The sequence below is a fragment of the Sorghum bicolor genome, chromosome 9 (genome assembly GCF_000003195.3).
Source record: "Sorghum bicolor cultivar BTx623 chromosome 9, Sorghum_bicolor_NCBIv3, whole genome shotgun sequence".
NCBI classification, from domain to species: Eukaryota; Viridiplantae; Streptophyta; class Magnoliopsida; order Poales; family Poaceae; genus Sorghum; species Sorghum bicolor.
In genome coordinates this window covers 49,980,043-50,003,334 of record NC_012878.2, presented here as the reverse complement: position 1 = coordinate 50,003,334, position 23,292 = coordinate 49,980,043, and the positions used below count along the sequence as shown (strand labels likewise).

The window sequence follows — 23,292 nt, the reverse complement described above, 5'->3', positions numbered from 1 at the left end:
GCCTGTGCGCTACCTTTGCCGAGTGCCTTGCCAGGTGGCGCTCGACAAAGACAACTGGACTAATAAAAAAACCCAGCGCCCCCCATCCAAATCCCTAATCCCCTAGCCCCAGCCCGACCCCCGCGCGCCGCCGCCCCCGACCCTTCGCCGCCGCCGCGCCCTCCCCGCCCGGCGATCCCGCGCCGCCGGCCTCGGCCCGCCCCCACCCCGTCCGCCGCGCCGCGCCCACCCCTCCCCTACCCTCCGCCGCGCCGCCTGCCACGGCCGCCCGCCCCACCCCGGCAGCCCGCCCCGCCCCGTCCGCCGGTGAGCCGGCCTCCCCTGCCCCCATCCCGGTTGGCCCGCTCGCCCCGCTGCCCGCGCCACCCCTGCTCGGCCGCGCGGAGCCGAGCTCCCCATCCAGGACAGAGAGGAAGAGGAGGGAGGAGGTTGGAGTAGGAGGAAGAGGAGAGGGAGGAAGGAGGAAGGAGGAAGAAGGGAGAAGGCAGGAAAAGGAAGAAGAAGAAGAAGAAGAAGAAGGAGAGGAAAAGAAAGAAGAAAGAAGGTGCCTCGATCCTCACATCGCTTCGGTCATCCCCGTCGTCGTCGTCTTCGTGTTGTCGCCGGCAAGGTGGTAAGTTGTACTATTAGTTGTAAGTAGTACTAGTTAGTTGTTGTGTTAGTAGTAGTAGTAAGTAGTTAGTGTTAGTAGTTCTTGTAGTAAATAGTTAGTGTTAATAGTAGTTGATATGTATGTGTTAGTAGTTGATATATATATATGTTAGTAGTTAGTGTTAGTAGTAGTAAGTAGTTAGTGTTAGTAGTAAGTAGTTAGTGGTAGCAGTAGTAAGTAATTAGTGGTAGTAGTAGTTGTAGTGTTTTTAATTGTTTTTTGTTGTACTACTTTGAAGCAATGTCTACATGTAAATAGAAGTTTAGTACATGCCTTGTGTTGATATATATATATGTGGTTTTTGGCCTTTGTGTTTATGTGTGGCCTTCGTGTTGTATATGTGTCGTCGGCCATCGACCCGGCTTCTTTTTTGCAGGGTTTAGAAACCTCCCCGTACAGGGGAGGTTCTGCCAAATATTTTTACTTATATTGTTGTTTTTATTGTTTTTGCAGAGTAGGACCTGTCGAGGGGACTCGGAGCACCTCGACACAGCGTCGCCTCGCCACTGCACCGACTCGTCACTGCGCCGCTAGCCTGTCTTCACCACCACCCTAGGTATAATTAACCTGCATCCCTTAACCTTGTCGTACCTAGGTCACGTAACCCAGTTAGGCGTCTCCCATCCAAAAAAGATACGGTCGTTGGTATGCGTGTCTGTGCATATTCGTCGGCCGTATCTGTTTCGGATTGTCCACATTTTTTGGACAGCCCGTCGATGCGTAGATGGTTAGCTTCCATGTTTTGCTCCCGTCCTAGTCGGAGTTTCGACAGCACCTCACCGTTGTTCTCCGGATACACACTCTTCTTGCTAGGACGTGTATCGGGAGAACAGCGGGGAGGTGCTGCCGAAACTCCGACTCGGACGGGAGCCAAACATGGAAGCTAACCATCTATGCATCCACGGGTGGGATTAGGACCTATCCTTCACCTATTAGATGGTAGAAACGTCATGTAGATGCAATTGCTGGTTATATTACTCGCTTGCACATATGTATGACAGAGGATGGCTAACCGTGAGTGGATGTACGATGGCTTTGGAACAAAGAGCAATGCATGGATTAATGGGACCGTGGGGTTCTTGAATAAAGCATTTGGTGAGGCTGCTAAAGGGTCGATAAGGATGCCGTGTCCCTGCACAGACTGTAAGAACGGGAAAAGAAAACGTAAAGATGACATGTGGAAGGATCTTCACAAGCACGGATTCATGGCAAACTATACCACATGGATCCACCATGATGAAGGCGACCATATTAGAGAGGAGGTGGTTAGACCACGCCTCGAGGAGTATGATGGAGATGCCGGGATAGCCGACCTAATGGAAGACTTCACTGATGCACGTGACAATGAAGTGTTAGAGCCTGAGGATCCAGAGAAAACCGCAAAGGCGTTCTACCTTATGATGTCTTCAGCCCAGTAGCCCCTTCATGAGAAGACATCAGTTTCGCAACTGGATGCCATTGGACGCCTATTACATGTGAAGTCGCGGTTGAGCCTTAGTCGAGATGGGTTCGATTTCTTGTTGACAGTTTTGGGCACAATGCTTCCGGAGGGTCACACGCTGCCCAAGAACACATACGAGTCACAAAAACTCCTTCGTGCACTTAAGATGCCGTATGAGTCAATCCATGCTTGTCCCAATGTGTGTGTCCTATTTAGGGGAGATGACCTTAAGGGAGCAACGCACTGTCCAAAGTGCAAAGCCTCTAGGTTTGTGGAGGTAGAGAGCAGTCCTGGCCAAAAGAAACAGTCTAAAATCCCCGAGATGGTCCTACGGTACCTTCCATTCCTACCGAGGATCCAACGGTTGTACATGACAGAAGAGTCTGCGAAACTGATGACATGGCACAAGAATGGCAAAAGATACAGTGACAAGACGGGACACCCATCGGATGGTGAAGCATGGAAGTACTTCGATGAGCAGCATCCTGGCAAAGCTATGGATGCTCGGAATGTACGTGTAGCGATTGCAATAGATGGGTTCAACCCGTATGGATTGTTGGCGGCCCCCTACACTTGTTGGCCCGTGTTCGTGATCCCCCTGAATCTACCCCCCGGCGTCATGTTTGAACCCAAGTATATGTTGTTGTCGCTGATAATACCAGGACACCCGGGCAATAATATGGGTGTGTTCATGCAGCCGGTGTGGGATGAATTTTAATATGCTTGGGAAAAGGGGGTGCTGACCTACGACCGAGCTACGAAGAGGAACTTCACAATGCATGTGTGGTACCAGTATTCAATGCATGACTTTCTGGCGTATGGCATATTCAGTGGTTGGTGTGTTCATGGGAAGATGCCTTGCCCAGTATGCAAGGCATCTCTGAGGTTCACCTATCTGAACAAGGGGCGCAAGTTTTCTTCGTTCGACAAACATCGCCAATTCCTTGATGACAATCATGAATTCAAACGAGACATCAAGCACTTCACGAAAGGTCTTCAAGTCACCGATCGTATTCCTCATATTATGAGTGGTGTCGAGGTCCTTGCTGAGTTAGAGGCTCTCACAATTGATGAGGCCACAGGTGGTTTTATTGGATATGGCCACGAACACATGTGGACGCATATATCGGGCTTGACTAGGCTCCCTTACTTCAAGGACCTTCTGCTTCCACACTGCATCGATGTAATGCATACAGAAAAGAACGTCGCCGAGGCACTCTGGGGAACACTCATGGACATAAAGGAGAAGTCAAAGGACAATGTGAAGGCTAGACTGGACGTCGAAATGATGTGCGATAGACCAAAGCTGACCATGAAGACACCTGCTCCCGGCAAGAATTGGAAAAAGGGCCCAGCCGATTACATCCTCCCAGGGTACATGGACACATGGGTACACTTCTGTTCATTTCATTTGTTCATTCATTAATGTATTCATTCTCATTACGTGTAATCATCCTTATGTTTTTCTCGCAGTCCCAGTCGCATGGTGGCATAGTCATCAACGACTACGTGGGGTACGCCCTTGCACACAAGGGCCAAGCGGACGATCCAAACAACGTCTACAGCCCCGCGGACGAGGCCGAGGCATACACCAACCCAAACGCCTACGAGAAGATGGCCGAGTACACCTCACATGCTCGCGCGCGCCACGGGGACAACTTCGACCCCGCCACTGAGCCTCTCGACACAGAGATCCTGATGAGGGCTGGAGGAGGGAAGCAGCACGGGCGGTACTATATGGCCCACAGCGTCCTTGAAGGGTCGAGATGGCGGACTAGAGGGGGTTGAATAGTCCTTTGTAAAACTTATCACGCCGGCTAACCGAAACAAATGCGGAATTAAAACTATCGGTCTAGCCAAGACTACACCCCTCTATCTAAGTTCTCTAGCACCTTGAAAAGATTCTAAACAAGCAAACAAGGTGCTACCTTAGCAAGAGCTCACCTAATCAATTCTAGGAGCAAGGTCACACAAACCTATGCAACTAGTACTTTGCAAACCGGGAGAGCTCCTACACAAACTAGTGAGGCAAAGCGCACAAAGCCTAAGCTCACTAGCAAGCTCAATAACAAGGCAACCAATGCCAAATTAGAGAGCGCAAATTACTTAGCTACACAAACTAAGCAATGTGACTAACAAGGTTACACAAACCAAATTAGTCACGCAAGGAAACTACTTCTAGCTACACAAGCAAGAAGGTAACTAGCAAGCTACACAAGCTAACTAATTACAAGAGCAACTACACAAGCACAAATATATGAATGTAAATACAAGCTTGTGTTAGGGACTTGCAAACCAACAGGAAGAACAAAGTTGACACGATGATTTTCTCTCGAGGTTCACTTGGTTGCCACCAAGCTACATCCCCGTTGAGACAAGCTCCAAGGTTGCCGCTAGTCCTCTTGCTAGTGGTGACCCGCAAGTCACACTCTTCCACGTGGAGTGCTTACCACAAGCTCTAGCACTTGACCCGGCTGGACCACTTGTCGCTCTTCACGTCTCGCTCAACTAGAGTTGCTCTTCGCGATCCCCGCGGGGTGAGCACCGTACCCCTCACAATCTCTTCTCCGGAGCACCGCACAATCTCCTTGCGTGCTTCGACGGAGTCACAAGCCACCAAGCCGTCTAGGAGGTGGCAACCTCCAAGAGTAACAAGCACCACCGGCTTGCAACACGAACACCTAGTGCCACTCGATGCAATCTCTCAATGCAACGCACTAGAAACACTCACTCGCTATTGATTCGCACTCTTGCAAGCACAAGTGAGTTAGAGGCTTTCCTAGCACTCCCCAAGCATGGACACTAAGTCCCAAGGGTGCTCAGCACCAGCCAAGGCCGGCCACCACTTCTATTTATAGCCCCAAGGGCTAAACTAGCTGTTGCCCTTTCACTGGGCAAAACACGTGGGCACCGGACGCTCACAGGGAGCCACCGGACGCTCAACCCCCAGCGTCCGGTGCTCAGCTGACCGCCACGTGTCACTAGCCGTTTGAACTCGACCGTTGCCGTCAACGGCTACTGCGCACGTGCGCCTGCACAGCACCACCGGACGCTCAACAAGTCCACACCGGACGCGTTCGGTGCTCACCGGACTGATGCGCAGAGAGCTCCGCAAACTCGCACGGTCACCGGACGCAAGCCACCGGACGCACCCTGAGCGTTCGGTGCTCACCAGACTCATGCACAGAGAGGGTCGCCAAACCGCCCGTACACCGGACACTGACCACCGGACTCTCTCCGGTGCGTCCGGTGCACTCTGCTGCACCCGACAGCACACCAGACGCTAAAGGCCAGCGTCCGGTGCCTCCGCGCAGAGCGTCTGGTGAGTGTGAGAAACACTCCTGTGACTTCTCCAAATTTCCCACCGGTGCAATAGAAAATATGCACTTCATTTTCTCAAAAAGCGCTAAACCCTAACCTTCTCTTAACCCTAGGAACACCACCTCCTTTGTAAAGTGTGCCAACACCAACAAGTGTACACCACCATGTGCAAGTGTGTTAGCATTTTCACAAACATTTTCTCAAAGGAGTTAGCCTCTCAAACTTGCCATACCACTCGATCCTAACACGTATACAAAGTTAGATCGCTCAATTGGCACTAGATGACCGATATGCAAACAAGTTTGCCCCTCTTGATAGTACGACCATCTATCCTAAATCCGGTCATAAACTTCTCTATACACCTATGACCGGTAAAATGGAAATGCCCTAGGTTATACCTTTGCCTTGCGCTTTCCATTCCATCTCCTCCAATGTTGATGCAACACATGCACCAACCAATCACCAAATGATATGATCCACTTCATATCATCATGTGTCCGTATTGGTTCATCGATCTTGACCTCACTTGCTCTTCACCGTTGCCTCGGTCCATCGGCGCAAAGTCTTGCTCAAGCTTCACCGTCACACGCGGTCCCTCGCTTCAAAGCCTCCGACTTGCCCTTCACTCTTGCAACCGGTCCATCGAGCCAAGCCTCATCTTGATCTTCTCCACCTTGGTCACATGACTCCATGTCATGTCTCATATGCAATGAGCTCCTCCATCATCACATAATCACCTATGGACTAATCTCTTGTGTATCTCACATAAATACTATTAGTCCACCTAAGTTGTCACTCAATTACCAAAACCAAACAAGGACCTTTCAGCCATCGACCCGACCACTGTGCCCACGCTCCGCCAGGTACGACAGGCGAGCAGCACGACCTCCTCCGACGTCCCCATACGAGCTCGGCAGCCGTCTTTCCAGGTAACTATAGTTTTATGCGTCGTTCATATACTTTACATATATACCTAGTGCATTGTTCAAACATCACGGGTGTGTTATTGTAGTCCCAGTTGGCCGAGTTGCGGGCCAGGCAGGAGTCCGCGGAGGAGGCCCATCGGCAGGAGATAGCGCGCCAGAACGAGGCCCATCGGCAGGAGCTGACGCGCCAGTTCGAGGCGTTTCAACAACACCAGCAGCGTCAGATGCAGGACTTCGCCAACTACTTCACCTCCCTTCAGATCCCTGGTGTAGTCACGCCTCCGCTGCCTGCCTCGCTGTTCGCTCCACTACCTCTTCCTGGCACTGTAGTACAGTCTCCAGTGAGTATATACGAGTGCATATTGCTTTGTCTTCTGCGGACATCATGCAGGCACTAATGACATCGCTCCTACTTTGTGAAGGCACAGTCGCACGGATCGAACCCGACTCCTCAAGACGGCGCTTCTCCAGGCCATGGGTGTTAGGTCCAGCAGACTCCACAGCAGACGTGGCCTGGCGCTCCTCGGCCTCAGACGTACGGGTGGGGTCCGTGGTCAGCTGGCGCTCCTCCGCCTCAGACACACGGGTGGTCGCCTTGGTCAGGTGGCGCGCCTCAGCACCCAGCAGGTTGGCCGCAGAGGGGTGGCCAGGTGAGGGCTCTTCCCAGGGACACGGGGACGCCGGGTCGCAGCCGGACCAGTGATATGGACATGTTATGCTTGTGATGGATATGCTAGGCGGATTTGTGACGGGATGAATACCAACTATTCTGTATGTGGATTTGTGACCATTGATGGATGTATGTGTCGATTTATGACTATATATGTTACGCAGGTTCTATTACATATGTTATGTATGTTGTCTATTGTGAATTGAGTGAAAAAACAGCAAAAAACTGAACAAACAGCAAAAATCTCAGCTTTGCCAAGGGCTGGCACTCGGCAAAGCTGGGCACTGTGTGCCTGCGGTTCCCAGCTTTGGCGAGAGCCTGTTACCATGCACTCGGCAAAGAAATATTCAAAAAAATAAATAAATATTCTTTGTCGAGAGCCAGCCTGTAAGGCACTCGGCAAAGATTTTTTTCAAATAAACAAATAAATAATCTTTGCTGAGAGCCAACCAGCAAGGCTCTCGGCAAAGAATTTTTTTTTAAAAAAAATAAACAATCTTTGCCGAGCGCCGGCCATGGTGGCGCTCGGCAAAGGGCCGTCAACTAACGCCCCTCTTACGACGGCCGTCAGCCTTTGCCGAGTGCTGACGTGGCTCTCGGCAAAGCCTTTGCCGAGAGCCTGCCACGTGGCGCTCGGCAAAGACAGCCTTTGCCGATTAAGACTATGCCGAGCGGTCTTTGCCGAGCGGGCGCTCGGCAAAGGCTTTGCCGAGAGCATAGTGGCCCTTTGCCGAGCGCTCGGGCTCTCGGCAAAGTACCAGAATCCTGTAGTGAGTGTTGAAAAAAAAACACACATTAAAATTTATGAGATTAAAAATCACAGAAAAATTGTAAAAAGTAGTGTTAAGAAATACCAGTGAACGCACAGGAAAATTTTAACCAAAAGCCATTAAACCACAATTGGAGGAATCATTTTGAGGTTTGTTTTTGTTTTCATATTTTTAAATTAATTCAAAATCAAATCTTAGATATTAGTTTTATTTCCATATGCATCACTGTAAATGAAGTTAAAGATCATCTCTTTCCTTCTACGGTCTAAAACTGAAACTGTCACATTGATTTTAAAAATAAAGATGTAACTATCTCTATAAAATGATATATTCAAAATAAATAAAATAAAGTAAAAAATAGGTAAAAACAAGTATACAAGAAAATACTATAGAATCCAATTAGCATCACAACTATGTAAGATACTTCCTCTGTTATGTAATTCAGTACATTTAAGAAATTCTAAGACATAATAAAAGAGAACACAAAAGACACATATATATGCCCTTACTTCCAAAGATACTATCATCAACATGATTAGTGATGATTGATCGATAAATAAAAAATATTTAAAACAAAATGAGTTTCTGTCTTCTAGAATGTCTTATATATTTTTAAAATGTGGGGATAGAGAAAGTCATCGGTGGGTGAGTACAATGATGGTGTCGCCTCCTCAAAGGATCAATCATTGTCACATTTATTATATTTCAAAAATATTTGGTTGCCTAGTATGTGAATTTTAACGAATCTGATTGTTTATTTTACTTTTTATAAATTGTATCTTGCTTTGACAGCACATCGACCTACGAGGTGCACCTCTCACGCCGCTTGTGTTCTATCCGGCCAAATCCAATTGTCGCTCGCTGCTGGCATGGGCGCTTGTTGTCCGTGGTTTGGACAAAAGGGGGAGCCTTCCCTAGGTCTCGGAGATGGCGACGCCGCCTATGAGGGCCTATTCCAACTATGACTACCTCATCAAGCTACTCGTCATCGACAACACAAGTGATTTCCTTCATCTTCATGTCTCCTCCCCATGTTCTCCATCTAGAAACATATAAATATTCGAGAAAGACGACGGGAGATCATGCAATATAATATACTCTTCATTACGAGCAGTAGCATCGATTGACGATGAGACTATGGCGGTTTGAGATTTGGAGGATGAGTGCGATAATGAGTGGCGAGGAGGCGATGGAGGTGAGTTTCAAGCTTGGAGTTTGAGATACAGCGTTGCCTCTTTTGGTTCACCTTGGAGTTTGAGAGTTAGTGCCACCTTTTTAGTTAATTGGTAGTAATTGCTAAATATGGGTTTTCAAGGTGACATGGCTTCACGAAATCGTAAAGAAACCCTTTGGGGGTGAGGTCGGGAGATTCTCCTATCTAGATATAAAAGATAAAAGATTATATTTAATGGTATAGCTAGAACCAAAATATACAGCCTAAGAGCAACTCCAAGACTACCCTATATGCACTTGGCAAATCCTAATTTTTGGCAAAACATGAAAAAAGTTCCTCCAACACTACCCTATATGCACTTGGCAAAATAGGATGCTTGGCAAAAAGAGGGCCAACTGGCTCAAATTTGGGATTGTTGGGAGCGCTTGGCATCCTGCCTACGCGGTGAGGCCCACACATTCAGCATGCACGCTCCAGCACCACGCTCGCTCACGCATGCCTTAAATAGATTGCAACTTTTGCATAAAAGTCCCTCTGATTTTTTCAAGAATCACAAATTTACCAAAAAAATAGCTAACTGTTGGAGAAGCCTCTTTTTTTCACTTGACATTTGAGTTTTACACTTGGCAAAATCCAAGATTTGCCAAGTGAAGTTTCGGGTAGTGTTGGAGTTGCTCTCATCAACACTGCATTAGTTATATACGGATGCCCAAACCAAAAGGCGAGCTGAAACGACAAACTCGAGGCTCCTTTTTGTAAAATGCTGGGGTCACAGCATACATCATGCTAGTAGTACAAAACAAATTCGCTCCTTTATCATCTTTTGAGGTTAATATCTATTTAACACTGACCTTTTTTTTACACGGATTCCTTTCGATCACATACACTAATGTCTAATCATCCTCTCTCTTTTGACCTGCCAGATAAAAGCAACGGTAAGGAGCCAACATTCTTTCCTGACCAGCAGATCACGTCACTTTTCATAAGACATGGCTTAAACATATAATTTCCAGTACACCAGTGGGATTACTGAGATATGATTAACAACAACAACGCAGGATGTTCTTAATCTAACCTTGAACAGAGAGTATTGGATTCCTCATTCTATAATAAGAGGGTAGCTAGTTGAGTGGTGAATTTCGACGTGGATGAACGTGGAACGGTCGATGCTGTCGGCTAACACCATTATATTATCCTACTAGGATCTTAGATTCTCAAATTTTGCGTAAATAATGAACCACTGAAACCTGGGGAGGTCAGCTGTGGCGTGCTGATGGCCGAGCTGGCATGCTACGACGCACTGGCCGACATGGCTACTACTCCGTACTACACTACTACTAGTAGTAACCCGCATGCAGCCTGTGCACGGAGTGCTGCTCCACTACCATGTACCAGTACGGGGAGCATTTGGAAAGGTCAGCGCAGAGCCCGGGGTGCACGTGCCACCACGATCCATCGGTGGAAAGTGTCACAAAAGTGCAACGGCGCTCCTACGAATTCGTAAGAGCACTGTTGTTGGCTGTTGTTGCTGGCTGCAGTTGCCTACCTAAATTCCCTATTAGCTGCAGAGCTAGACTAGTAGTGCAAATGAGAGAAGAAACAAAAAGTAAACAGATAGAGTATGGTAGCTTTACCATGCATCATTACGGAACGGACGCATCGTGCGGCCTCAACCGTCCGATCATGAAGCAACCAAGCTTTGGACCTGCATGTCGACGACCGATCGATTTCGGGATCCTGCTGCTCCTGCGCTTTCCCACCCCACCGATCGCCATGAATTGTCATGTGGCAGGCGTCCGGCGGTCCAGACTTTTGGAGCGACGAACAGCAGCGGCTCCACTCCACAACACCTGCCGGCAGATTCGCCAGGATTCCATGGTTGCTAGAGGCGGCGGCCAGCGCCGAGCGTGTTGAAGGGTCACCGAGAAAAGCGACGTGCCGACGGCGAGGCGGCCGGGAGGTGGGGAAACACTGAAACCCGGGTGCCGACCAGGGCTGACCCTGACCGGTTGAGTTCGTGCATGCCGCGCTGTAGTACTCGTAGACGATATGATGATGATCTCCAAGCTTTCATCCCCATCTCTCTCTTTTTCATCATCTGTGTCTCCCGTGAGCTTCGTTGCCAGAGTGAAGTATTGTATGTATGGATTGCTTCGGCATGTACCAGACTCTGTCTGGCTCGTTACGGCCTTCCGAAAACTTGATTGCCTATGGTTGATTTGGCCACCGTGTGTGGAACTGCTTTGGAGTTTGGACTTTGGAGAGCTCCCGCGTCTCCACTGTTTTGCTTTCGCAAACTTTAACCAGCCCGATACTGTAGAGTTGGCCTGTCATAGATTTGTGGCTTCCGCCTTCAGCGGTTCAGCCCAACCCAACCCAACCGCGGGCTTTGTTCGTTAACCAGCCCATAACCACAGGAAGCCAGAGCCCAGACAGAGGCCGACCACGTCCGTCCACATTGGAATCTTCAACAAACTTCCTGCTAAGGGCCTGTTTACATTGGGGATGAAGATCCACAGGAAGCCGCTGCCTGCCTCTGATGCTGTCACACGCCTTCGTTCACACACGTGCCTTAAATAACCAACAACCGCCGCCGCCCATCGGAACCCTAAAAATATAACCAGAGTCACGAACACAGGGTCCACTGGCATGTACGAGTACGGATGAAGCTTCCCAGCCCCAGCGTGTTCGTTCGAGGACAACAACATGCTCGATTGCTGATCCATGTCACCGGCAAAGGATCGCACGGGGCGGCCGTTACCTCTACCACCGCTGAAAAGTTCACGCCGGCCATCGGCGTCGATGAGCAGTGTTTTGCCCGGCTGGTCGTCCGTGTCAGCCTGACAGCGACGGTGAACTCTGGACTGGACGCTACCGTTTACGCCACCGCCGGCAACGCCGGTTGAGATTGAAGACCGAGCTCGGTCGCACCATGCGCACGCTTGTGCGGATCGGGTCAAAGATGCGGGCACGCAGACGGCAGCAGACCCAGTGAAGCGAAACGCTTGCTTTCCGTTGCTCGCGTTCCGCCGTTGCAGAAAAGTCGATGGCATCTCTACGATCGCTCTCGCTGGGCCCTCATGCAATGCAATCCGCCAGCGTGATCTGTGTATGTGAATTTTGTAAAATGTATTTATCGTTTGTTATTTTTTGCCAATTTCTAAAATAATATGAGGAGGAAAAAAAGGCTATCCATGTCTTGATAAAATTGATTTGGCAAAACAAATGTGGACCCAACCTATTCTGGCAGACGCGGCCTTGTCTCCCACAATTTTCTTCGTGCCGCCGCGCATCCAAGAACCTGCTGCCCGTCAGGATAGTGCACTGTCGTCCCGTCGTGGAGTGGCCTGCTGCCCAGCGATACTGCACTGCCGTCACGTTGTGGATCGGCCTGCTGTCCAGCAAGGCATCGATGGAGATGGATCCCAGGTTGTAGTGCACTGCATCAAACCGGTGATCACGTACTGCAGTTCTCCAAGGAATTGTTGTGTCAGATTTTGTTTATTTTGTTAAATGTTCTCAGCTGCGCAATTATCATTTGTGGCAGATGAGTGCTTTCAGATCACGTCTCTGAAGATAATTGAATGATGATTGTTAAAACAACGATGGTTACTTCATCTTCACAGCTGAATCTAAAAAAATAACAAATACTTAGTTTGATTTGCAGGCATCCCCTCCGCCAAACCAGCCGGCTATCTCCTCCGCATAGCCGGCTGATACCTTCAGCGTAATATTAAATAATTTATTTCTATTGCACAACAATGTAGATTATGCTATTGCCATCTAAGCAATGAACCAAAATTTCCACGTTTAAATCTCCCAAACACTAGTCGCACAACACATATGAGTAGCCAAGTCGTTACCGAGCCTCAGACACGCTAAAGTTAATAACCAATTTAGTTACTTCAAGGCAGAGCTAGAATTGGAGAACCAACCAACCAACCTCTTTCAATTGATGAAACCAGATACGCAGATGAACTAAAACCTCTCGAATTTTAACAATGGATTGAAGCAGGCCATTTCAATAGTTTGCATACAAACGCACAGCAAAACCAAAACTTATAATTACACCAAAGTTCCCATAAGAACTTGCTCGTTCGGTCAGGGAAGTTACTTGTCAATTAACCATGGCTCAACACATCTTTGATGCTAGGACAAAAAACCATAGATGTCATTGAACCCGTGGCTTCCGTCGTCAACCCACCGCACCCGCGAGATCCCAACCCGAGCTACGCATCCAAAACGCCTAGATCCAGGCACTAGTCCAGCAAACAAACACGCCAAACCTAGATATTGGATCAACATAGAGCATGCAAGAACACACACACACACTCGCGCGCGAGGAATGCAGCAAGCGACAACAACCAGGAACGGAAGCGAGAAAAAGGTAACATGAGTAGTACCCTTGCTGTCGGCGGTCGAGGCGGCGGCAAGCAGGAACACTGGCAGCAGTAGGGCGGCCAGCAGCGGCCATGCGAACATCCTTTGCGCCCCCAATGTGTGTGGGCTGGCAGGGGACAGTTTGGGATCTAGCAGGAGCTCCTGCTTGCGCGTGTGTGTTGTGCGTGTGCGCGATCTCGGCTAGGAGTGTGGGAGTGGAAGGAGAACTGGAGAAGGGGCCATCTCCTCCCCACAACCACGCATCTCCTACCCACAGATATCCTCCAAGCCGGCCATCTCCTCCCCACGGTCGGCCATCTCCTACCCACATATGTCCTCCAAGCCGGCCATCTCCTCCCAAAACCCGCCCTTCCCCTCCCCGCAGTAGCCAACAATGGAAACCGCGCGAAGCCGAGTCTCCGAATATCAAAAAATGAGAAAGCCATAAACATAGACAAAGGGCTCTAAAGCAGACAATATTAATGCTTCCATCCTTTATTTGAGATCTCTAAAGCAATCATGTCTAATTTCTTGCTTGTCAACGAGAGGGCGTCCTTGACTTGCTCATCACGCTGCAATGGGGCCTAGAAACGTAACCAATATGCTCCTTTGAAAATAACTTGCATAATAGAGTTAGTTTTCATTTTATTAAAGATAAAGCTGTCCGATTTAAGGGATGCACGTTGAGTGTGACGCAAAAGAAAAAGAAGTGCAAACCAATCTAAACCTCACTAATCCACTATACGTCCTAACTCGAACTAAACAAAACTATTAGGGCTATGTTTAGTTCCCCATAGAATACAAAATACAAAAATGCCAACTACTTTAGAGTGATAAAATACAAAAGGTCAAAATTTTCAAGGTCATGTTTAGCTCCATTTAAAATGTAGAATTTATTGCCTTCATGAGAGCCTTTTGAGGCTCTTTTTGGATTTTTTTGGTCTTGAGACCAAAATCCAAATCCAAAATGAAGAAAATAACCACTTTTTTATCAAAAAAATTACATCATGTTTAGTTCAATTATTCAAAATAATGTACCAAAATCCAAAAAAATAAAAATAAAAGAAGGGGAACTAAACACCCTCTATATTTGTTTGCCCATTTCTCACCGAACTAGCTAGTCCAACTGTCCAAGGTAGAAACCAAACCCGGTTTTAGCCTACACCGTCAGTAGGTTTAGACCCCGTTTGGTTTGCCTGTTAAAGTTTATCGTCCGTTTCATCGAATGTTGGACACATGTATAGAGTATTAAATATAAACTATTTATGAAACTAAAAACACAGCTGGAGAGTAATTTAAGAGACGAATCTTTTAAATCTAATTAGTCCATAATTAAATACTAATTACAAGACAAAACTGCTATAGACCCGTTAAAATTTAACACCCCAAACAAACACCCCATTAGCACATTGCAGACGCTTAAGCAGAAACGAACGCAACCAAAATAATAAAACTTTCATGTCATCGTGTAGCCACGCTTCCGCGCCACGTCAACCGAATCACCTATCCGTAGACTGTAGCTCGGATGGGGGTCTCTTCGGTCTCCGCCACAACAAGCCCACACAACACAAATCGTCAACCACCTGCTCCGCCGCTCATTTCCTTGGACCTTCCGGCGAGCCGGCTTGACGCTTCCCCCCAACCACGTCGCCTTCAATCCGACGCACCACCAACCCGACCCCACCCGTCATTCTCACGAACCGCACAAAAGAAAACCCCGCGCGCAAATATTTTTGGCCGGATAGATAACTCGTGCACGCAATAGCTTGGCCGCCCCCATTTTACCACTCCTTGTCTCACTCTCCGGCCACGACGTCAAGCACACCTCCTCCACTAGCCGCCGGGCCGCGCGCACCAAGCGCTCCCGGGAGCCGGGAATGCCGACGCCGAAGATGCTCAGGCCTCTTCCCCTCTTCGTCGTCGTCTTCTTGCTGGTCCGGTCGCCGGCGGCGGCGGACGGCGGCGGGAACGCGACGACGGAATCGTGCCCGCTCGACCTGAGCTACGTGCGGACGTTCCCATGGGACCCTACGTCTTGCGCGGGGGCCGCGCCCAACGTGACCGCCTGCTGCCAGACGCTGCTCTCCCTGTTCGGCATCGGCCTCGCCGAGCGCCTCCGCGCCACGGGCAACTTCCGCCTCCCGTCCGCGGCGGCCTCCACGGCCTGCGTCGAGAGCTTCACGGACACCGTCTCCGCCGCGTCGGCGGGCCTCTCGGGTTCCTCCCTGGTGCCGGAATGCTTCCCGGACCCGAGCCAGTTCGCCATCACCCCGTCCTACTGCGCCGGCGTCTCCACCGCGACGGAGTTCGCGGCCGCCGTCGGGAACGACTCCGTCCAGGCCCTCAACTCCTCCTGCGGCCCCGACCTCGCCTCGCCGGCGACCTGCGCGCTCTGCTACAGCGCCGGCGTCGCCGCCACCGCGCATCTCACCACCGCCGCGGCCAACGACAGCAAGTCGGAATCCTGCTTCTACCTCTCCGTCCTCTACGCCGCCGGCATCTCCAACTCCGCCGGCCCCACCTACCCACCCACCGCCGCCTGCGCTCTTGGACTTGGCCTCTTGTCCCCTCCCCCCACGTCCTCCAAGTCCAGCAACGTGGCCGTCTACGCCACCACCATCCCAATCGCATTCGTGCTCCTCGCGTCGCTCTTCGGCTTCTTTCTTTGGAGGAGGAAGCGAACGCGTGCCAATAGCAAGAAGAAGAACCACAAGATCTGCGAGGAGGGGTCCGGGGAGCGGCGGTCGCACCTGCGGCCCAACACAGGGTCGATTCTCTTCGACATTGTCGAGCTCGCCAAGGCCACGGGTGGCTTCTCCGAGCGCAATCTCGTCGGTCGCGGCGGGTTCGGGGCCGTGTACCGCGGCGTGCTCGCGGACGGGTCCGTGGTCGCCGTCAAGAAGATGCTGGACCCGGACATGGAGGGCGGGGACGAGGAGTTCACCAATGAGGTGGAGATCATCAGCCATCTCAGGCATCGGAATCTGGTGCCGCTCCGCGGCTGCTGCATCGCCGACGAAGACGTCGAGGAAGGGAAGCAGAGATTCCTCGTCTACGACTTCATGCCCAACGGCGCGCTCGAGGACTTCATCTTCCATGACAGGGAAAGGGAGGCGGCGGCTACGAAGCGGCCCCCGTTGACTTGGGCCCAGCGGCGGAGCATCATCATGGACGTCGCGAGGGGTCTCGAGTACCTGCATTACGGCGTCAAGCCGGCGATTTACCACAGGGACATCAAGGCGACCAACATCCTGCTGGACGGCGAGATGCGCGCGCGCGTGGCGGACTTCGGCCTCGCCCGGCGGAGCCGCGAGGGGCAGTCGCACCTCACGACGCGCGTCGCCGGGACGCACGGCTACCTGGCGCCGGAGTACGCGCTGTACGGGCAGCTGACGGAGAAGAGCGACGTCTACAGCTTCGGCGTGCTGCTGCTCGAGATCATGAGCGGGCGGCGCGTGCTGGACATGTCGGCGCCAGCGGGGCCCGTGTTGATCACCGACTGGGCGTGGACGCTCGTCAAGGCCGGGCACGCGAGGGCGGTGCTCGACGAGGCGCTGTCCACCGCCGAGAGCCCGCGGAGCGGGGTCATGGAAAGGTTCGTGCTGGTTGGAATCCTGTGCGCGCACGTGATGGTGGCGCTCCGGCCGACCATCGGCGACGCAGTGAGGATGCTGGAGGGAGACATGGACGTGCCAGAGCTGCCCGACCGGCCGCTGCCGTATGGGCACAGCGCCATGTTCAGCGAAGCTGGGAGTACCTTCAGCATCTCACCGGCCTTCAGTGGTCCGTTGACCCCGTTCATCGACAATGGGGACATGCTGAGGTGATGAAGCAGGCAAAATTCGTTTGATTCATCGCAAAAACTAGATAAGAATTAGATGGGTGTACATAGCAGCTCTGTTTGTTGATTGATTGAAATTCATCTTTTGTAATATATATTCAATTGGCAAATGAACGACATTCACATCGATTTTCTGCTACTCTGTTTTCCATCGATCATCACTAACCAGAACAGACATCAAGCAAGCATGGGATACAAGTTACCATTAATTGCACATTTCAGTCTCCATTAACGCAAAGTCATCGTAGTAATAACTGACAGACAACATCGTTCATCCAGGCTGTCATTGAAAAGAAAGATACACAGCTAACGCTGAACGATGGAATGCAGGATAGAAGCTGCAGGTGGGTGAGAAGCTTCAGTTCAGAGAGGCATGCACAACACTATCCAGCAGGCTGTAGCTACTCGTCTTCCTGCAGATTGGGGTGGTTGGGCTGCACCCGGAAGGTGAACGGCATTTGGGAAGTGAATTCCCTGTCATGCTGGACCTGATGGTATCCGATTTCCAGCTCCCTCATGCCGCCGCTCAGATCAACAGCCTGTTGATGCTGGGAACAGGAAGGGGAAAATTCAGCAAGCCATGAGCTTTTAGGTTTCATTCAGCAATTGCAGAATGAGGATAACCTTCACCAAAGTATGAATTTCCGAAGAAGGTTTAGGCGGTTCAGTAATCAATATGCAGACCATCAGGGTTGGGTTGGTAATAATACAGGAACTTCACTAAGGAAACCAAATTTTGTCTTCAATTATGTCTGGTTAGTTTGGTCTTGGGTTGTTAAGTCTGACAAATCACCTTGAATACATCGGTGAGCATAATTGTGTTCCAACTAGGAATTCTAAGACAAGAATTTTCATGCCCTTGGAAATTTGCTCAGCGTGGTTGTTCAGGTTTCTTCAGTTAGCTCAGAACATTGAATTTGTTCAGAATAGCGTCCTGATAAGTTATGATAAGGAGTGGAAAGAAGGGAACAAGGAAAGATCAAGCAAGGTTTCAAATTTCAACTGCTATTCAGAAGGGAAGACTTACCATCCTAAAAGACAGCATCCTGTTCTCGTCCTCCAGCATCTTCCCCTGCAATAAATCACAAATGGCTATCAGTGATCAAATGCTGCAAAAAAAAACACCCTGAATCAGGAGCTGTAATTTATTTATTTTTACTCAAGAAAATACTAAGGACTTCTTTTAAAAGAAAGAAGAAGAAGAAGCACTCCAGGATGTATAGAGTAGGAACAGAGGATATGATTCAAGTTTAGAGCTCGTACATTCCTCTTGCGCATCCTCCAGTGATCCATCTGCAGCAACAGTGGAATAAAACCAACATCAGAATCAGAAACAAAACCTTCGCCTGATGAATTCTGCCGGGCTTGCGTGCTGCAAGCAATGCAAGCAACAAAGAAGCTAAGGAGCAACTGGATGAAGGAGGATTGCCTGCTTCTCGCGCATGTTGGTCTGCCCATTCTGGAGACCCTCTTCAATGGCGATCAGCTCCCTGGGCTGCAGCGAGTTCAGGTCCTCGCCTTTCAGATGCCTGTACCATCACAAGTTACGCACACGCTAGCACAATCACAACATGAACACACACGAACAGTGAACCAGCGAAGTGCAGTGCAGTCGCAGCAACAAATTGGGAGAAAATCTGAAACAGAAACACTGGCCTGAGCTGAATCTGCATGTTGTCGTTCTCCTTCTTGATTCTGTCGATCTCTGCACTCAGGATCTGAAACATTTGAAATATTATTATTTTTTGAATCATTAATCTGCTCGTGGCGCCTGAAACAAATTGTCAAAGAAAACGGAAACTGAAGGGCAGGCACCTTGTGCTTCTCATCCCACAGTATCTTCCCGGAGTTAGTCTGGTACTTCTCCAAGATCCTGGACAACCTACCACCAAACCAAATTTGACTCCTTGCGATCAGTTTCCTTTGCACAAGTAAGAAAAGGAGGAGGAGGATAATAAACAAGCACAAGACAAAAAAGAGAGCAACGGACATACGAGGTCCTAGGCGAGCAGTAGTCGTGGAGCTTGCCTCCGCTGGAGAAGATGACGACGCCGACCTCGGCGTCGCAGAGCACGCCGATCTCCCTGGCCTTCTTGACCAGTCCGGCCCGGCGCTTGGAGACGGTCACTTGCCTGTTGGTGGAGTTCTCGATCCTCTTGATCTCGATCTTGCCGCGCCCCATCCTCCGTTCACCACTCCCAAAGAGATCCACAGGCAGCAAGAGCTCAGCTCAAGCAAGAGCCTACCCTTCCACTACCAGCCTTCTGCTCAAGTGGTGTGGATCTTTTATGTGGGAGCCGATGCCACTAGTGGACTGTGGACGGCGTGAGCACTGAGGAGTAAAGGAGAGGCGGCCATCGACGGAGTGGAGGATGGAGGTGAGGCCGTGAGGGGGCTTTCGCGCCGGTGCAGGATTGCAGGGCCGGAAATGGAAACGGCTAGCGTGGCTGTGTTGATTACGTTCGCACGTAGTGCAGCCTGTGCTGCTCGGTGGGGCCTATGTTTTTTTAATCATTTTCTTTTTTCTTTTACTATGTAGCGTGCCTATACGTTGCTAGGGAATAACTAATATTTTTATTTAAAATATACGGATCGCATAATAAAATAATAATATTATAATAAAACTTAAATACCAATTTTAAAGTGATATTTATCTTAAAAAGCAAAGTTAAGCAAAGTTTGTGAAATAAAACACAGCCACAGAGAGCACGACGTTGTAGGCTCATAAATTCTACTTTATAGACATTTCCGTGATACGACTAAGATAATATTTAATATCGGCAGGAAGAAATCTCCGATATCCATTTCTTTCGTGCACTGTAAATCCACAAATAAGTTCTACCATATCTCTGTACCATCCTATCACACGTTCGAGTATGTATATATATATGTAAATATTAGTGTGTGTCGCATGGGTAATACTACATTTTGTGAAAAAACTTTCACAAAAACATAGACAAAATTGTTATACTCGCTGTATAAATGTGTGTGGTTTTTGGTCTTTTCCATGTAGACATATACTTAGGATGAGAAATCCACTTAAGTGCCTGTAGCAAGATTCACGATCAACAATATATAGAAATAGTTAAATCATAGGTATTTGTTATTGCAAGCGACGGTGATTTTGTGTAGACATTGCAACATACCTCCACTTAAGTGCCTATACCAAGATTCACGATCAGCAATATATAGAAATTGTTAAATCATAGGTATTTGTTATTGCAAGCGACGATGATTTTGAGTAGACATTGCAGCATATCGTGCTCTATCGCGATCGCGTTTATGCTCGTTTGGACACATGACATGCCGGTTGCCAGGACATAGTTCATTGTTATGGAGCCAATCATCATTTTGTCCGGCTCATTTGTTTTATTCCTATCTACAAGTTCTAACATAGTTGATCAAGCAAAGAAGTAAATAACTATGTTAACACATTAGTTGCAGTCACCGGATCAATAAATACTTTTTTTGGCAAATAAGTCAACCTGACAATTCATTGGCACCAACATTGTTGGTTGTGTGCATATGAAGTTTGTCACTATTTTCGTCCGTTCCATTTGTCGTATTATCATCTGCAAGTTTCAACATGGTATAACAAAAAAATAGACTTTCTTTTGTTCTTTAAAGTGGCACACATTATGTAGATCATACCTATTGAATGAACAACCACAGTATTACTGGAATCAACAAGACCCTGACTATTCATCTTATATCTCTCATGACTTTTTTTGTTTCCTTCGATCCTCTTTTCATCGGACATTGTTGCATACCGTTCTCTATCCATCTGTCTCTTTTGCTCATTAGGATTCCTATGTAGTGGAACTAACTCCGTTCGTGCATGATTCCCTTCAGTAATTTGTCATGGGTTACAAACATATAAAAATATAATAGTAGATATATTTTAAAATTGTATATACCTCCTTCTATTGTATTTGTAAGGTCCCCTAAAGGTACCCGATAACCGGATGGTCGTGGCATGTCCATAACATTACCTATAGATTTATTGTTGAGAACATGAGTGATATGAAGTAAAGGTAGATTTATTGTTGAGAAAAATTGTTATAGATTTACATTCTGTCATGGATTTAAACATTAAAAAAATTGCTATGGTTATTGACAGTTCAAAATCCATTCAGATTTACATTCTGTTAAATAATAGATAGATTTATGATCAAATAGGTAAATTTATTAAAAAAAGATTTGTTGACAAAATACGATGAAATGTTGGGATTATGATAGTTGAAAATCCATATAGATTCACATTGTGTCATGGGTTTAAAAATTACGGCACAATGCATCTGGTTCCTTAAACGTAATACCTGCATACACATAAAATCCTACACCACTCAAATTGTTGGGTACTATAATAAGGGATACCCAAATCAGAGCAATAAAAAACACAAAAAAACATACTAACCACAATCATCAGGGTACGGGCCCCAGTTCATTCAACTCACCCGACCCCTCAGGGCCTCGGACGAAAGTTCCGACTCGCCCGACCCCTCAGGGTCTCGGACGAAAGTTCCGACTCGCCCGACCCCTCAGGGCCTCGGACGCAAGTTCCGACTCGCCCGACCCCTCAGGGTCTCGGACGCAAGTTCCGACTCGCCCGACCCCTCAGGGCCTCGGACGAAAGTTCCGACTCGCCCGACCCCTCAGGGCCTCGGACGCAAGTTCCGACTCGTCCGACCCCTCAGGGTCTCGGACGCAAGTTCCGACTCGCCCGACCCCCCAGGGTCTCGGACGCAAGTTCCGACTCGCCCGACCCCGTCCAGGCTCGGGCGCCGGACTCCACTCCGCCTGGGCAGCAAGACTTCCACCGCACGGCGCCCGTACCCACGACATGACGGACGCGATGGCTCCCATACCGCGGCAGGGCAGGGCGACGACTGTTCCAACCACCCTGAGCACCGCGGCAGGGCAGGGTACCGACTGTTCCAACCACCCTGGTCACTGTGCCCTTACCTCTTTCACTGTGGCGTACTGCCGCACAGTAGAAAGGGAATGGGAGAGGTTAATCAGCACCACTGTTTGAGGTCTTTTCCCACTGTTGACAGGATGTGCAGCAGTGCTGGCGATCCGACCCCCGCGACCCCTACAGGGCTCGGTAACCCTCTACAGGGGCAGCCATACTGTCAACCATCCCTCAAGGACGAGATGGGCCAGCTCCAACAGGGTCGGGACTGTGGTTTCACCATTCCACCCAGAGAAATCAACTCATGTAAATCTTTGTCTCCCCTTGAGGCTATAAAAGGGGAGCCAGGACTCATAGCTAGGGGCAAGAGGTTCAGAAGGAACACACACTACCGCCACACTCTTCCACAGAGCAGCGATCACCACTCTGTCCACCACTAAGCCGAGACCTGGGACTTAGCCCTCTCTCGCAACCAGCTTGTACCCCCTACTACAAGCACCTTTGGGTGCAAGGTTATACAGAATCCACAGCCACACTGGACGTAGGGCATTCTTGGCCCGAACCAGTATAAACTCTCTGTGTCTCACTTGCATCACCATCCAAATTTGGGTAGTCACGCAGACTTATACTTGTTAGTGCCTAGACCACGAGTCTAGACGCCGACACAAATACTTTGCTTATGTCAACTATTCTATTCTTTAAGTAGATACTCGTACTCCTAGGTCCATAATATGGTATTGTATTACTCATGTTGTCAAATAGCGAAGCCATATAGATGTTCTATTCTTTAACTATAGTTCTATGTAATTTTTTTAAGATTGAATTCTTGTACCTTTGCTGAAATTAATCTTACACTAACATAGATTCGTGTATTATCTTAGCTTGACGCTGGCAGCCCACAAGCACAATCACTGGTTAAGGGGCTTCTCGATCACAAGAGGTTGGAGCGATCTCAATCGTTGATGTCACAAGGTACTGCCATGGCAAGCAGCCGCACCAGAGCCGCCGTGCTGCCGCACGGTTGTGGAAGAACGTGGCCACATTAATCCATTAATATATGTAATATTTTGTGATTAAATAATTTGACCCTAGTAGAAATTAAACTAAAGCTAAACCTAGTAGGAGATTTAACGCTAATACATCATCGACAATTACCTCAGCCTAACACCGGCAATGCACATGCACAGCCGCTGGTTAAGAGG

The 23,292-nt window shown here is 49.0% G+C and overlaps 2 protein-coding genes across 2 annotated transcripts; one reads left to right on the top strand and one right to left on the bottom strand.

The window, feature by feature from the left end:
• On the top strand, positions 15,066-17,302 carry LOC8076979 (probable receptor-like protein kinase At1g11050). The gene has a single exon (XM_002441073.2). The coding sequence runs from the start codon at positions 15,212-15,214 to the stop codon at positions 17,159-17,161; it is 1,950 nt and encodes a 649-aa protein (XP_002441118.1). The 5' UTR covers positions 15,066-15,211; the 3' UTR covers positions 17,162-17,302.
• Positions 17,366-19,568, bottom strand: LOC8058469 (MADS-box transcription factor 4). Its single transcript, XM_002439779.2, has 7 exons — positions 19,170-19,568; positions 18,991-19,057; positions 18,832-18,893; positions 18,605-18,704; positions 18,439-18,468; positions 18,203-18,247; positions 17,366-17,723 (listed from the first exon to the last, which is right to left on the bottom strand). The coding sequence occupies exons 1-7, from the start codon at positions 19,355-19,357 to the stop codon at positions 17,577-17,579; spliced, it is 639 nt and encodes a 212-aa protein (XP_002439824.1). The 5' UTR covers positions 19,358-19,568; the 3' UTR covers positions 17,366-17,576.

Excerpts from the sequence above, each read along its gene's own strand:
- LOC8076979 (XM_002441073.2), top strand. The coding sequence starts at position 15,212 with ATGCCGACGCCGAAGATGCTCAGGCCTCTTCCCCTCTTCGTCGTCGTC.
- LOC8058469 (XM_002439779.2), bottom strand. The coding sequence starts at position 19,357 with ATGGGGCGCGGCAAGATCGAGATCAAGAGGATCGAGAACTCCACCAAC. Across the intron at positions 19,058-19,169 it reads TACTGCTCGCCTAGGACCTC|GTTGTCCAGGATCTTGGAGA; the intron begins GTATGTCCGTTG and ends GTTTGGTGGTAG. Across the intron at positions 17,724-18,202 it reads GGATGCTGTCTTTTAGGATG|CATCAACAGGCTGTTGATCT; the intron begins GTAAGTCTTCCC and ends TCCTGTTCCCAG.